The following is a 16447-nucleotide window of genomic DNA, read 5'->3' as shown; positions in this document are numbered from 1 at the left end:
TGTGGTCATGATCTCAAACTACCAACATAAATCTGTTAAAATTCAGTTATTCTGGTAACATACTAATCTCGAGGTGTTGTTCTTGTACAGCCAGATCTTCCAATATTTAATTTATTCAGAAAATCTACTTGATAAAACGACTACATGAAGATAAACCTGTTCCACAAGGAAATTTGACCTTAGGAGACACCTGAAGGCACGACTAAAAAAACCCTTTCCTTTCACTTCAGTAACCAGTAATAAGAGTACGAGGGAGAACAAGGGGGTCGCTGGAAGGAAACATGGTAATCTGTAAGAGGGCAGGTTGTATTCTTACAGCCTCACCTACCGCCCAAAGTGTTTAAATCCTTGAGAGTAATGCTTTTAAAGTAAAACATGAGCCGTCTCACCCATTAGGACTTCTTCAGTGAGTTAGAAAATGGCTCTTTATAGATGCATTAGTTTTAGAAGGAGTAAATGCTCAAGGTAGTTTAATCACTTATTCATTGCCTGCGCAGCGTTCTCCCTTTTGACCTGTTTTGTGTGGAGAGGCTTCCTGGGCTCTCTGCAATAGGTGTAAACTCCCACTTGTAACGGCTTCTAATATTGTTGGCATTTTCCGCTAAAACCAATTAGGCACAGACAGGACAAGCAAACTAATTACTGTGTGGCTCAACGCCATTAATGAGAAATTGTAACAGAGCTAACAACCCATTTTACAAGCGACCCAGATAGGATTATTTGGAAGTTTTGCCAACAGCACTGAACTAAAAAATGTGTCTGTGTAAATTAGTTTCATCCCTCTGTGTTCAAGTGTTCAAGTGAATGATGTGGTTAAAGGAGGCTTTGATGACGATGAGAACAGAATTCAGTTTAAAGTCCGGACCCTTTCATATTGTGTAGCCTTGGAGCATCCACCTACAACATGGTCAGTCAGGATAATAACAATGATAATAAAAATGGCACGGCATAGTTTTTAATTTATCACCTCTGTCAATGACATTTTCACGATGTCGGTGTGTCTGTCAGTAGGAGGATGCAAAACAGACCGATTTTGAGGAAACGCGTATTTGCGGTTGTACTTTGGACGAGGAAAAACACGCTTATGTTTGTTTGTATTATGTTAATATTTTTATAATACTTCTAAAGTGACTGTGATCCCATGAAAGGGGTTCTCCCTGGACAGGTCACCAGTCCATCAGAGGGCCAACACATAGAGACAGACAACCATTCACACTCACAGTCACACCTACGGTCAATTTAGAGTATCAATCAGCCTCGTCCTCTCTTGATGTCTTTGGACTGTGGAGGAAGCTGGAGTACCAGAGAGAACCCACGCAGGAACAGGGAGAACATGGAGACTCACACAGAAAGATCCCGTGCTGGAGCCGGGGCTCAAACGCGGAATCTTCTTGCTGCGTGTGCTAACCACTGCACCACCGTGCCACCCCCCATTGAGATGATATTTTATGGTATTGGAGATTAGCATAAACATAATCTTGAATAATCTACCTGTACGCCACTTCTTCCAGCACAGTTTTTACAATATTTTTTTTTTTTTTTAAGAAGGGTCGTTTTCTTACTGATTTCGGTGCAGTCACACCTTTGTCAATCAGTGCCCCCTGTTGGTCGGCAGAGAACCAGCATTGGTTTCACTTTACCAGCTCGGAGGCTACGTCAACTTCTTTAACCCAGCCTGTAGTCCCTGCCGACAACAACACCCAGAAGTACCGGGCTGCCTGCTTTGTTTTGGTGGCTGGACAAGAGAGAGAGGCAGCGGGTCCGGGCTTAACCGCACACTAAATGGGGAGAGCAACATCGGTGATGGAAGATGACGAACCAATAGCTGACGCGTGTAAAATGCCGAGTTTCATCAGCACTTTCGAGGAGGGGAGGGTGAAATTGTCCCGCAACCTGCCCGTAGAAACTTCCCTCAGCGATAGCAAAGTTGAGCGGTCGGTCAGAGATCTTAATCGCCGTGTCACCAGAACAAGCTCCCGGTTATCGCTGGACGGATACAAGGATTCAGAGAGGAGCGGCGGGGAGGAGAGGGATGCGGAGGGGAACAACAACAACAACTGCAACGGAGGAGAGCGGAGGAGGGCGAGCGCTGTCGAGATTTTACGGAGGAATTTCGGGGTTTCTAAATCTCCCTCTCTTCGTTTAAGTACTAGCAGTCGGATGCAGCGCGGTGTCGAGTATGGACATAGCGAAAAACCCGGTAACAACGACGTTACGAGTGCTCATGGAAGTGACTGTGGCGACTCTAAAAAGTCAGCGCGAGAAACGGGCGGAGCGGGGGTCGAAAACGAGCCAACCTTGAAGGATTTGACGACTTCTGATGTGAGCGGAGTCGGAATTGTGACTGTTACAAGCAGTTGTTCGAGCAAATGTGACGGTGACAGCCATGCCGTAAGTTTAGAAGAGCCCCTCAGTGTCAAAGAACACGTGTACTGCACTGTTTACTGCATCGCCAACGACAGCCACCGGATTGATATCACAGACGGTGAAGCCGTCACACCTGAGGGACGAGAAGATGCAGGTTCGAGTCCCGAGCCGGTACTCTACACCTTGGACGACCTGGTGGATCCATTCTGGGATGTGTCCCACCGGCTGTCCCTGGAGCAGGCCGGCGGTGAGACAGAGATACAGCCGTGCCGGGTGTGCCTGGAAGAGAAAACAATCGTACCCCTGCCCTGCTGCAGGAAGACCGTGTGTGACGAGTGTCTGAAAATCTACGTCAGCTCGCAGGTTGGTGGGAGGGAGTGTGTTGTGCTGAGATTCTGCCCCCAAACCAAGCAGGGCTGGGTCGGTCTGCAGCTGGGTGAAGTGTCCTTGAGTAGCTTTGTGCGATGATGTTTGTCTTGTGATATGTAACTATCAGGGGCATGGCTGGGAGTCCTGGCAGCCCCTGCAGTAGAGCCTGCATGTTCACCTCACTCGCACCTGACCTAGAACAGTTTCAACCCTTGTGTTTTAGATGTTTCATAAATATTAGAGTTGAAAAGGTCCAGATCTTATCATTTGCTGATCATGTCGTAAAGTCACAGGTCTGCTAAGATCATGTGATAACTTCTTTTTATGAATTTTAATGGGTTTCCTTCAGGAATATTTTTCACAATCACTTACTTTGTGAGCTGTTTGTTTATCCCGCATTGCATCTTTTTTCTCGTGCTTCCCACTGAAGGACTTGTTGTCGGGTTTTTTTTATTATTATTATACTTATCAAGATCCTTTACATAAAAAGATTTTACTGCCCGTAAAATCAGTTTCCAGGAAAAGAGAGAGAGAGAGAGCAAAGGGCCAAGACAGGCCACAGAATTAAGTCACCACAATAAATACACACCAACGCAACAATCGCATGCTATAAATGAGGGAACACAATAGCCAGTGTAACACAAAGCTGGAGATAGAAACTGAGATGCACATACAGGCACCATCACTTCATTCAGCAACGTCAGCTTAAAAATAAGAGCGCAGCCGGACAAATATCAGCTATCAGGGATTTACTGTCTCCAGGTGGGTTTGGGGTTTTCGTTTTTACCTCCTGCAGAGCAAAAGCAGTAAATAATTAACCTGTAAAACGCTGTTCAGACTGTGTGTAAACAGGAACTGGCAGCGGTGGCACTTGCATGCTCGGCAGGAGGGTGTGTTTGCACGTACTCATGAAAATTGTCATGTTGTGCCTTGTTTACAGCCACCACCTCCCCACCCACCCAACTAGCAGCTAGATGTCCTCTGTGGGTTTCAACTCCCCGATGCACACACAGAAAGGAAAGTTGTGTCTCTACTTCTCTGGAGAGGATGGCAACATCCCCAAAAAGTTGGTCCTTTAAAATAGACCTAATCCCAAATACGTGAGTTTGTTGTCTTTTTCAGGGATTTTGATGCTAGTGCTGCACATCGTCCAACTACAGTTGAGATTGTAAAATCAGCTTCATGCAAATCTCTGATTTCCTGATGTGAAATACACGTGTTCTGTAATCCTAATCCGGCATGTTCCATCTGTGTTACGGTGCTGTATTTGGACTTCACCTCTCCTCATGCAGTTTCCTACACGTCCCAGAATGCCCTTCTTTGACCGCAACTTAAGAATGTGCCTCAATCACAACACTTCCGCGTCTGCAATTCATCCGGGTCTAATCAGTTGACTGGAGACACGTCACCCTCTTCTCCCTGCGTGTTTAAATTTTAATGAAAGTTAATGAGCCTGGCGACTGATGATTTACACTGAAAATTCCAGGAAATCAATAATAGAAGGATGCAGCGTTGATCTCCGTTAGATTTCAGCCACGCTGCGACGGAGATTTGTGCTGAGCAGTGTCTCTTGTCAGCATTCCCCTGGTCATTATCTCACTTACAGTCCCTTTTGCTACTGTAGCAATAATCTGCTATAATCTGTTTTGATATATTTTACCCGTCAGCAAGACTCCCCGCTGGTGCTGGCTTTTTATCTGCTATTATCTTGCTTTGATAACACGTCGGGGACGCTCACACAAACACAGACGCTCTGATAAGCACACACAGGAGTCATGTGAACTGTCATTGGAATCAGATTTTTTTGTTTTCATTCATGTAATTGGAAATATTTACGGACTTTAGGCCCTTTTTTTTGCTGCATCATTGGCACCTGGCTCATGGGCACTTGGGTAGAGTTGACAGGCAGAGGAGATGTAGTATTTCCAGCCTCCATACTGTAGGAAACTACCACTTCCCTCCTGCACGGTCAATATTTGTTTAACAATAAGCACAAAGGTTGGACATCCTGCGCCTCTGTATTTGTTTCAGCTTTACACAACACATGTAGCTGCTCAAGAGATTGTCCCAGAAACAATTACGATAAATGATATTGTTGTCTTCTTAAGAACATTATGACACAGATCTAGTGACGATGTCATAAAAACGCAAGACCTTCCTCTCAAAGAGGGATTCGTTCTCATTCAGGCGTGACGCACGTATCTCCATGTGTGAGTGCTGACTTCCTTTACGGAAGCACTGGAAACCCTGGCATCCATTTTAGTTAAATGGCTGCTGTTAAACCTTGAAATACATTTTGGTGTATTTTTCATGTGAACAGACGGTTCAGATGGAGCCGTCGCGTTGGATTCATGGGAGCGTGAGGGTAAAACTGAGCGTGAGCTCTGACTAAACCGTAAGAATGTTGATGACATTCTTGTGCAAACAAACACAATTGTAAACACAAGTCAGTCTAGTAATTATCATCATTCGTATCAGTACAATACCGTCAATACTTGCTCACTTCCAAAGGTACTTTCAACTGCTGTGCAGGATACTTTGTTTCCCTCTCTGAAGTTTTGTGTGTCTGCCTGCAGATACGGAGCCCCTGTGTTATCGTACGACAGTGAAAAATTCAGAGTAAATATACCCACAACGTAAATAGTGGACGCACACACAGCAGCGCCTGCCTGTGTGTATTTGAGAGCAGCAGAGCGTGCCAGCAGTCAAAACCCGTCCAACCAGTCTGGTTGTGGTCATCACAGCATTTTTTTTTCGTTGTTGTGGCAACACATCAGCTGTTGTGTCTTTGTAGTACACGTTTTCATAATTATTTTTGGCAATTTTCTAAGTCTGCGTGTGTGCGCAGAAGCGTGTGCGTGTGTGTTTGTGTGTGTGTGTGTCTTTGCAGTGGTATTGGATGTTACAGCATCTGAGCTTCAGAGTTTGTTGTTAACTTTTGGCCTGCTTTCATTGCACACCCTCACACAGACATGCTCTCGTGTCTTATCATGTGTCAGGGCAACTGTCTGGCTGGCTTTGATGGACTGAAAGAAAGTGTGAAATGAGACAGTGAAGGGCAGAGAAGAAAATAGAGGAGAAGAAATGCCCTTCGAGGCGAAAAAGAACAAAGGAGAGTGAGTTGGAGAAAAAGGAAAATGGGAAAATGAGAGGAGGTAGATCATCGTTGAGCTTAGTGTCCCTCTCGCTTCCGTATGACAGCTACACACCTACACACACTCACACACACACACACACACACACACACACACACTAGTATTGTTCTAACATCTCTGGAAACAAAATAGCATGGTGCAAGGCTGGTTCTTATGGGACTCGGTGAAAGACTTTAATATCGATCAAGAAAGGAACCATCACATCTTGTTCTTTTTTTTTTTTGTAACAACAATGAACCTGGGGGGGGGGGGGGGGGGCTGACAATTAAAGCAATTTGATCAACAGCTGAAGTTCACCAGTGAAACACTGTGAACATCTTCTCCTAAACATTTGGAAACACTCGTAAATAATGCACTTGCTGACATGTTTCCTCGTCATCTGCTATCAGAAATGAGAGACTTGAGCAGGAGAGAGCCGGTGTCCCTCAGGGGTCTGATACCGACCAGTATCTGATCTGTTGATACCTTTGACATGCTGACGTTATTGGGCATCCTACTGAAAAAAACTGTTTCTCGTGTGTTTGTCGGTTTGCCGTGAATCTTGGGAGTTCACTTCTAGTTGATAATGACATCGTGACAAGTCAAAGCATCAATTCTGTCTGTTCTGCCGGGAGTAAAGTCTCAGCTACTGAAGCTGAAGCTACGCCATCATTGTCAGAAATGGAATCTTATTTCCTGCTGCGTCATGGATCATTGAAAATGCTGTTTGATTTATTCATCATTTTTTTGAATGCTAATGTGTTTCTTAACTTGTCCACTTTATCAGGAAATTTCAGAGAACAGTAAGAGAGGCTTGAGGTACACCATCATTATCAAATTGTGTTTAATATCTAATTTAATTCAAATCAATCAGGATTATTTAGAATGTTTTAATGAGTCGATGAACCAGTTCACTTGTTTGTTTGTTGGCCGCTCATTCTGGACTAATGTTTTTGTTTTAATGCACATTAACATCCTCCAGCCTTCCATTCATCTAACTTTCAGTGCCTGTGTCCTAAATTATTAACTATTTCCCATCAGGGGCATAAAATTGTCCCTGGTAGTTCACCGTAATCATCGTGCCTTCCATGCCGTTCGGTGAGGTTTCTGTTCTCATTATGTGACTGAAAACCTGAAATTTTATTTTATTCACCCACTTGAACAAAGTCAGAATGTCATCTGCCTTCAGGACCATTTTTTTAGCCGACTTCGACATGATTTTCCTTCATTAATGAGCACCTCCTACAGGCTCTTCACCACCTCTCTGCAATGCTTCCCAGGTGCGAGTGGCCAAGGCCTTCATCAGCTGTCCAATCACAGAGTGTAGCGGCTCCCTGGACGACGCGCTGGTGATGTCTCATTTAGCCAACGAAGACGTGGCCAAATATCGTTACTTTTTAGAACTGAGTCAGCTGGACTCGAGCACCAAGCCCTGCCCCCAGTGCAGTCAGTTCACCTCTCTGAAGAAGCACAACCCCAACCGCTCCGAGCACAAGTACAAGGTAAGATGACACTGGAGATAATGAGCACTCAGAAGTAATATCCGTGAAATACACGTGGAAAGTAGAAAGTACTTGGAGAGTGTGTGCCTCTGTCGGCTCTCAGGCCCTTTTACTTTCATGCTTGGACACCAATTAAAGCTGCAGGGAGTAATGAGCAGATCCTCACACCCGCATCCGTGTGTGTGCCTGTTCCTTAGTTTCGCATGTCGGAGTGGACTGCAGAATGTGTCCACTAGGAGGCACTAGAGAACACACACTTAACATGTATTGTTTTTGCTCTATGCTATTTTGCTATAAGACAACACGGTGTTATTTTATTTAAATGGAATGATAATTCTTACATCAGGCTTACAGTTGGTCACCACTAGGTGGCACTGTCAGTTGGATTAATCCTGCTGACAGACAAGCAAACACCCCAACTTCCTTGGCAGATTAACACAATTCTAGCCACTGTTCCTCTGTGTCTGTAGATCCAGTGTAGTAACTGCCAGTTTGTGTGGTGCTTTAAATGCCACGCGCCCTGGCATAACGGCCTCAAATGCCGGGACTACAGAAAAGGAGACAAGCTGCTAAGAAGCTGGGCCAGTGTCATAGAACACGGACAAAGAAATGCCCAGAAATGTCCACAATGCAAGGTAAGACCTGGTAGAGGGTGAGAGCAGCTGCACAACAACGACAACAACAACTCAGACAGACAACGTAGGATTAAGTGCAGGAGGGCAGAATAAATCGATGACGGCTTCAAACTTGATGTAGACCTGTTGACAAGTGCAGGGACAAGATGAGCGCAGCAGGACCCACTGCAGTAATGATGATGTCCAACCCTGTATCTTTATTCCCTGGTATTTCATCTCCGTAATATCTAATTTGACTGTCAGCAGATGACTAAAGGAAGACATCAATTAAGCTAATTACCGGTGTATGGGACCTGATTGCTTGCAGCAGTGAACCATTCCCATCTGTATTTATGAACTTGTGGAAGGAAGAGAGGATACGGTTTGACTGTGAAGCCAACAAATTGGTCTGATGCTGCATTTATGGAAAAAGAGTCTGAGAGCAGCTGAAGTTAATGTGCGGTTTATAGAAAAGTCTTCTCATTGCTGCAGAAGCCAGATCGCAAAGATCCATTAGCTTCATGCATATTTCATTCTGTGATAGATTCTGAAACCAGATGCTTGAGAGAACATTTTGCAAAGAGTCTCTTGTCCTTATAGGTGTAGTTTTAATGGTGGATGTGGGTTTCTTCTTCTTTTCTTTTCTTTACAGATCCACATTCAGCGCACAGAAGGCTGTGACCATATGACCTGTACGCAGTGTAACACTAATTTCTGTTACCGCTGTGGAGAGCGCTACAGACACTTAAGGTAAGGAACTTCCTTTTTCTTTTTTTTCTTTTTTTTTAATGTACTCAATACAAGGGTCGCTGGTTGGGTTTCCTGCATTGCCTCAGGCTGGGTTTGGCATCCCTACTGAAAAGTGGCCATGCCTGTGAGAGGGATGCCAGACAAGGGTACATGTCCTGCTCCCTGTGCTAGCGCCTCCTCTGGTCAGTCAGCGCACCTGCACTGGGGAGGTGAACTAGGGGAACGGTGGAATCCTTCCACTGCCTGGGTCCCACTGGTGAAACTCCTCACTGGTCAAGTTTCCATTGAAATATTTTGATTCACATTTGAAATATCGCATTGAAAAAGATAGATGGAAATGGCAAAATTCAGGAAACAAACCCCAGTTTTACAATGGAATTTGTAGGAGGAGTTTTTGCCTTTTGTAAAGAGAGGAAATTAGAAAGTCAGAGTCCCTCTGATCTGCTGCCACCATCGTCTTCATGGATGTTACCAAACTTTGTCTTCATCCCCGAACATCACACAGCCTAGTAGCTGGTACTTAAGAACGACTTGTCCAACCCAAGGTAATTCCTTGGGACCTCTCTGCTGGCAGGCGTCACTTCTTCTTCTACTGTTTGTCAAAGCCATGTCTAACCTTGCCTATGCTGCCATTATCTAGCAGCATCAGTTAACACAATATATTCACTCAAACCAATTAATTAAACATATCTACCGCAAATACTACAGCCCTCCCCAGACTAGCAGAGGGAGTGGAGCAAGGATCAGTAGGAGTAATTGGCAATTGTGGAGGAAACATGGCGGGCAGGGGGGTTATATAAATGAATAAATAAAATTTGCTCTCTCTGACTGTCTTTTTCACTTGTTTCTGTGCACTTGACTTCATCTCAGGTTTTTCGGGGATCACACATCCAACCTCAGCGTGTTTGGCTGCAAATATCGCTATCTACCCGATAAGCCACATCTGCGGCGGCTAATTAGAGGGTCTGTCTGCGGTAAGCTCTTCGGCAACTACTGAGTTGTACATGAATACAGATACATAATTAATACAGATATGCTGTGGAAGGCTTTGCATTATCAGATCAGTGAATTAGTCATTCACAGTTATCCAGTGTGAGCGCTAACATGCCTCCAGGCACTCCTAATAGATTTGTCTGACTCTGCTTACCATGACATCTACAGCTAGTAAGAGCTGCACAGCACCTGTTAAACTGGGAGCTAATTTGTCTTTTAACAAGCACCACGTAGCCATTACATCGCTGTCCCCATGCCAGACTGTCAGCAGCACAGATTTAGTACATAATTAGGGACTTTTTTTTTTTTTCCTGCAGATGGAGTTGAAGTTTCCCCCCCCCCACTAAAATCTGCTCAGCTTTCACTTAACAGGCAAACATTTTCAGTTTTCTGCAGAGATGCATTCAAATTTAAACAGAATATAACATAACAACCCATTTAAAATGTTACGTCGTGGAACTTTTATCCTGCCTGACAACATTTATTCACCTTGAATTATTATTGTTCTTCCTTGCATCCTTGGCAGGCACTAAGGTGCTGATAGCTCCCGTGGTCCTTTTGCTGGTTGTGGTGCTTGGAGCAATCGCAGTGGTGATAGGTAACGTCATAATACTCACTTGTACTAAAACGGATAGTTGGGATTTTTGAAGTATCATATGAGGCAGCAGCCCATAGTAAGTCTCTTAGCCTCGGTCGATTTGATCAGTGCGTCTTCTGTGCAGAGAAGCTGATATTTTTACACATTTTTACTGTTGCTCATAATTCTTTGCCATCGGTTTTAAGCAAAATATACATGGCCGACCTGCAGTTACGGGCAAGTAGACAAAGCAGGAGGCCGTCCCCACTGAGCCTGGATCTGCTCGACGTTCCTGCCTGTTAAAAGGAAGGTTTTTGTCGTCGCAGGATGCGCTTGCTGATGGAGAATTGTTGGGTGTAAATTCATTGAAGGAGTGTGGTACTGGACCTGCTCTACGTGTAAAGCGTCATGAGACAACTTTTGTTGTGATTTGGCGCAGTCCAAATAAAACTGACTTAACTTAAATCAAAGGGGGGGGGGGGGACATTGCTGCACCAATCGCATAGAAGACGCACTGACCCGCATCTACTGGAAGCAAACTGTCTATCCTGAAATATTGTGTCCAGTGACACAGCCAAGCATCTTCACTATTTATGCCAAAGTCATCACCAGCGGTCACAAACCTGCCTCCTACATTAGTAGGTTTCAGTGTTTCTGGTGTGCCGCGTGACATGTTTGAGAATGATTTTTACCACCTGCAGTATACAAGCAGCAGCTAGAAACTGTCATTGCTGGTTGTCATGCAGCATCGTGATCCACTGATGTCTCTGCTGAACTGTAATTAGTGCTCATCTTTTTTTTTTTTCCGCATCTGTATGTCTGACAGATGATCTGCTGCAGGCTAACACGCCACGATGGCAGATTCATATTTATTTTCATCACTAATAGAATCTGCTGTGCCGCTCAAATCCTTGGTTTCAGCTCAATTTGTCTTATCTGTGCCAAGTATATCTAATCTGTTTTTAGTGTGCTATAAGATGGAATAGTCAAGTACTCAGGGAGTGCATATCTCTGCCGAAGCGACCTCAGCCAAACACGTTACCCAGAGTAACCCCAAAAGTTAATGAGGCCCAGGCTCCACCCCTCCACCATGTTTGGTGAAAATCCGCCTCATAGGTTCAATTTAATCCTGATTTCTAGTGCAAATTAAAAGAATATCCGAATATCCACCCATCCATTTTCTAAACCGCTTATCTGTTAAGGGTCTCATGGGGTGTGTGGGGGGCTGGAGCCCAGTGACATTGCACGAGAGGTGGGGTTCACCCTGGATGGGTCACCAGTTCATCACAGGGCCATCAGGAGCAATTAGGGATTCAGCATCTTGCTCCAGGACACAGGAAGTGAGGATTGAACCAGCGACCCTTCGGTTGCTAGATGGCCACTCTACCTCTGAGCCATGCCGCCCCATAAATTGAAAGGATAGTTTATTCAAATCATCAGTGTCATTTAAAGTTGTGTACTTTTTTTTTATTTCTTATACCTTTTTTTTAAATTTTAATTATGAGACAAGATGTAACTTACACTAATATACATTAAAAGTTATTAACTCAGGAAAAAGCCGGACAAATCATGAGCACAACACCACAAAAAATGCAAAACAAATTGCAAATACTTTAACAACCAATGTTACAAAATCATGATGGTCCGAAATGTATAAAAGAAATGGAACTGGTCAAGAGCAGCATTTGTGCACATCAATTTGAGAGGTAAAGTGGAACACAGATGATCATCAACAGAAATGCTTTGTCTTATGTATTTATTTATTACTTATGGGCATTTTTGCTTCCCTCCTCCTTCTTCCCTCCATCTCCTCGTGTCACTCGTCTCCTCATCCACAGGTTTGGTAGTTTTCCCAGTCTATTACATGTGTAAGAGGAGGAAGAAGCAGCAGCACACACAGGGCTCTGGGCGGTGGATCTGAAACCTGTCCTCAAGAAAAAATCACCCTCATCTCCTCAGGGACAGAACCAGCCAACCAGCCTGAGCTGTCACTGAAGTCTCGGGCAGACATCCGAAAATGATGGCAGGCGATTAGTGAGGACATTTCAACTGGATTAAGTGAGACCTGGATGATTCAACATCATCACATGGAGAATGTTTGCATTCTGGAGGACAACTGCTGTAAACTGAATGCTGGATATTCTGGATTCTGGAGGAACCGCTGTCCTGTACGGGGTGATACGATGCTGGACACCATACAATTGATCCCACAAAGGAAACACACCAACTTTTTTGGACTCCCCCCCCCAGAGCCTGATAAGAAGATAGGTACCCTCCTCCCCTCTGTGGCTGCATTAGGGGGCTGAGATGCCTGAGGTATTCCAACGCTTCCAACCCAACATCGTGCTTGGTGCTAAGCTAGCTTGCAGTTGGCTCTGAAGGTCTCTGGTTGCTAGTGCATGCACGGAGAAGAGAAGGGTGATCATCTGCCTGACTGGCTCTGGAGAGCAATGTCAAATAAGCATATTTCCTATAAAATAGAAAAAATTGCCGTGTTGCTTTAAATCTTGTCCCAGACACAGCAGGAAGTTTTACCAGTGCACATTTGCAGTTTTGCACTCGTCTTTCATACTCGCCACCCATGTAACCACAGCTTTCTATGACCAGACGAAATCCATCAAAACACAAGAAGTGGGTTGCTAATGTTTGGGATAAAAGATATGAGGGAACAATGGGAAAATACCACTGTAAAAATGGGGGGGGGGGGGGGCACATATACAGAAACATTTTCCTTTGTCAACTCCTACAAAAGCTTCCATTAGTAGTCCTTTTTTTTCTTGAAGGCCTGAGATGGAAAACCAAGCCATTTTGGATGCGATGCAACGAACTCCTGAAACTGAATGTATCATCTTTCTGCTTGGAACTCAACCCTCATTAGCATATTGAAAATTTCCACTGCGATTGGAATCAACAGAAAATATCAATTTTAGGAGGATGATACCACTACTCTACTTACTGGAGGGTTTAAAGCCCCCACCACCACCATCATAGTGACACCTGGCTCCCACTGTTGTCCTCCATCAAGTCCTCTTTCTGTGTCTCTGTTTTTTCACTCCTCTAATGTTGTTTGGAAAAGGGGCAGGTCAAACACTCACCTCTCTCTCCTCTATGCCCACATACTGCCTGCCAGTATCTGCATCATCACAAAAAAAAAAAAAATTGTGCGGTGGCTGTATTGTGCCAAAACAAAACGCTGAACCTGGCAGGCGAGAGAGTAAATCCTTCCTCTTTGTTTTTATATTATTGTTTTCTTCTTTTTTTTTTAGTGGTTGCATTTTACAGCGTGTTGTGGCAAATGTAGACATGGACGTGGAGGCCTGTACCATCTCATCAGAAGAGGGAAATATGACTTCAACACTGACTACATTTAAATGAAGGGTTTTTTTTGTTTAGGTTTTTGAAGTTAAGTATTTGTAGTGGGTAGGGTTCTTTTTTTTTTGGCTTTTTTTTTGCAGTGAAAGAAACACGTTTGCTTGATAGTGCTGCACAATTTGGTCCAAAATTATGACTATAATCCACAAATATGAGTTGACTTGCTTGCTTTGGCGAGCGAGGTTGCACACAAATTACTGGTCATTGTGAAATGTCCATTTCTCCACTCAAACATAAGAATTTAAAATTGCATAAATTACATATTTGTGCATCAAAATAATAAATAATTGCGGTCGGGTTGAAATAAATAGAAATAAAAAAAACATCTTTTACAAATAAGTTATTTTTGGGTGCAGTACTATTGATGGTAATAATTTGCCTGTTTTTGTGACATCATGATTGCAATTGGATTAATCTTGCAGCACCATTGGGTTTTTTTTTTAGAGGTTGGATTTTGCCATTTATGGCACTGATGAAGTACTGGCAGATGAACAGGAGATTTCCATGACTTCATTTAAGCAGACTGTTGTCCTCCACATATCCCTCTATCCTCTCCTCCCTGCTTTCACTTCATTGTGTTTTATTATTTACTCGTCTTTTCCTTTTTATTCCCCCCACTTTCTCTTTTTCTCTCACTTTGCTCTGACTTTTCCTCCATCCTACCCGCAGTTCCGTAACTCCTCTGACATCACCGAGGCTGATAAAAACAGAAGAGGCTCAACTGTGGCTGCAGCTCGACCACAAAACTCATCTGAAATGCGTGATTTTAGCCTCTGGTGTGTGAATATAACACAGAGCTACTCACAGTCCTGTCGGTCGTGTGGTTTCTGCAGCAGATTTTTGTGAAATCAAAATATATCATCAGATAACTAAGCTACAGTGAATAAAGGGTGGATAATGTCTTCATCTGGAACAAACACAATGACACTGAAGACATTCAGCTTCATTCGTGAAACTTTCTTATGCACTAATTTGCTCTCACACACTGCGTGCACTTTATTTAACCTCCGTTTTTGTCTTACAGACAGGAAGCAAAGCCCGATGGCTGTTTGTAACTCCTTGCTCCTGACATCCGTTTGTGCATCTCTTGTAAAGTCCTACACTCGAAGAATCCCACAGTGTGTAAGAACGGACTTGTGCATGAGAGTATTTCATGGAATGAGCCCAAATGTCCTTTTTTACCTTTAGCGGTACCTTTTGTACCGGTGCACCTAGAAGTCTAACACGGAGTCCTTCTTGTGTGTTACAGCACAGTTCAACACTGAATCTTCAACAAGACTTTGCTGAATTTAAACATTTTCAGGAGAAGCAGGATTGATGTTCATGCATGTTTGACACTTTGCAGTGGAATACAATTCATTTGGCTTGTCTGAAACATTTTCTGCATCTGGGAGATGAGAGAGAACAACTGCACAGTACAGTAAACCAGTAAATGTTGCACGCAGGTCCTGACTCTGGGTTTGAATTCACTCTCAGGGATGTTATTTTTTGTTCTGGGTTCACTGCACTCATGGCCCCTCATCTACATGAGCCGTGCCAAAGAAATTACTGGATACCACCCTCGTTTCAAAATGCTTCCTGGTGTGTTTGCCTGGAGCATATTTCAGTCCAGGAAATAAAAACATGAATCTCTGTTGTGCCAAAAGAGATTCAAATACCTGTGTGTTCCGAACACTGTGTGTGCTTTGTTATGAATCTCAGCGTGAAAGAAAAAGAGAATAAAAGTTGCTCAACACTGGGAATTTAAATATGTATTTTTTGCACCAAACTTAAACAGCTGAAAGACAGTTAACATGCATTTTTCTCCTCTGCTAACACTGATTTTTGAATTTGATTGAAATTGTAGGTTTTTGGATAGGACACTGGGCAATTTTTTTCAATGTCATGAACTTGTTTTGTTTTTGTACTTTTACTTGACATTTCACCCCCAAAATAGTCCTGCGTTTTTTTTCTAATGATTAACATATTCTAGAAAACCATCAAATATCAGTTTGGTTAAAAAAAAAAAAATGGATGGAGCAGAGCAAACCTCCACTCTCCCTCGAGGTGGCAAAATCATCACACTCCCCAAAGGGCGTGTCCAGACAGCCAGATTTGAAATGAAAATGCTATGTTTTATTGCAGTTATAGTATTTTTTTTATTTTTAGAAACAGTAAGGGAGACTTCTTTTTTTTTTTAATCCTTTATAATATCATCTCGCGACTTTCCAACTTGGGAGCCCACATTCACACCCCTCCTGTTCAACCCTATTCACGGACAGCCTCACTGGGGTTGATTTATTCTGCGTGATCAAAGTCACACACTCGCTCTTGCTCCCAAATTACCTTCTGACACCAATTTAACCCCGGGCCTCCTCCTGCATGGCCCCTGAAGAAGTTCTCCGCTGTGATGTTCATCTGAGGCTTTGTGTGTCGGACTCTGCTGAGGCGGGTTGTGAGCTCAGGGATGATCTGGTCTTACTGAGCTAATATCTGGTCAGACAATCATTGCAAACACGGGTTTGTTCAGGACAAATGCAGAGGGGAAAGAGGGATTGTGGTTTGTCCTGGTCAGTTCCTCATTTCTAGTTTCTATTACAAATGTAAAGGAGGTTGTAAACCTTGGAGGTCTGCCCACAGGTAACAATGTTCAGATAACATTTGGAGAGGTTTTGCGCTATGATCACTCATGTTTATGCCAACACAAAGTTTTGGTTTGAGGAAAGCTTTGCCTGCAACAAAAAGTCACTTTATATTAATTCACTAAATGACTTGAGAGCTATTTTAGCC

The 16447-nt window shown here is 43.6% G+C and overlaps 1 protein-coding gene across 5 annotated transcripts; it reads left to right on the top strand.

Moving 5' to 3' along the window:
• The first annotated feature begins 1494 nt into the window (after positions 1-1494).
• Positions 1495-15323, top strand: rnf217 (ring finger protein 217). Of its 5 annotated transcripts, XR_015110656.1 has the most exons (8): positions 1499-2730; positions 7151-7372; positions 7843-8007; positions 8639-8736; positions 9607-9710; positions 10256-10327; positions 12145-14800; positions 14928-15323. XR_015110656.1 is itself a non-coding variant. In XM_086189805.1 (7 exons), exons 1-7 carry the CDS (start codon positions 1783-1785, stop codon positions 12225-12227), a joined length of 1692 nt encoding a protein of 563 aa, XP_086045931.1. In that variant the 5' UTR covers positions 1499-1782; the 3' UTR covers positions 12228-15323. The 5 variants fall into 5 exon arrangements, 3 of the variants coding, with proteins under 3 accessions (XP_086045932.1, XP_086045933.1, XP_086045931.1); XR_015110657.1 differs by lacking the exon at positions 14928-15323 and having other exon boundaries at positions 1495-2730; positions 10047-10327; positions 12145-12222; XM_086189805.1 differs by having other exon boundaries at positions 12145-15323.
• The last annotated feature ends 1124 nt before the right edge of the window (positions 15324-16447 follow it).

Source organism: Aulostomus chinensis, chromosome 20 (assembly GCF_037954235.1).
Source record: "Aulostomus chinensis isolate RoL2024-O1b breed Wild chromosome 20, RoL_Achi_v1.0, whole genome shotgun sequence".
NCBI lineage: Eukaryota > Metazoa > Chordata > Actinopteri > Syngnathiformes > Aulostomidae > Aulostomus > Aulostomus chinensis.
This window is presented reverse-complemented; position numbering and strand designations above follow the sequence as displayed.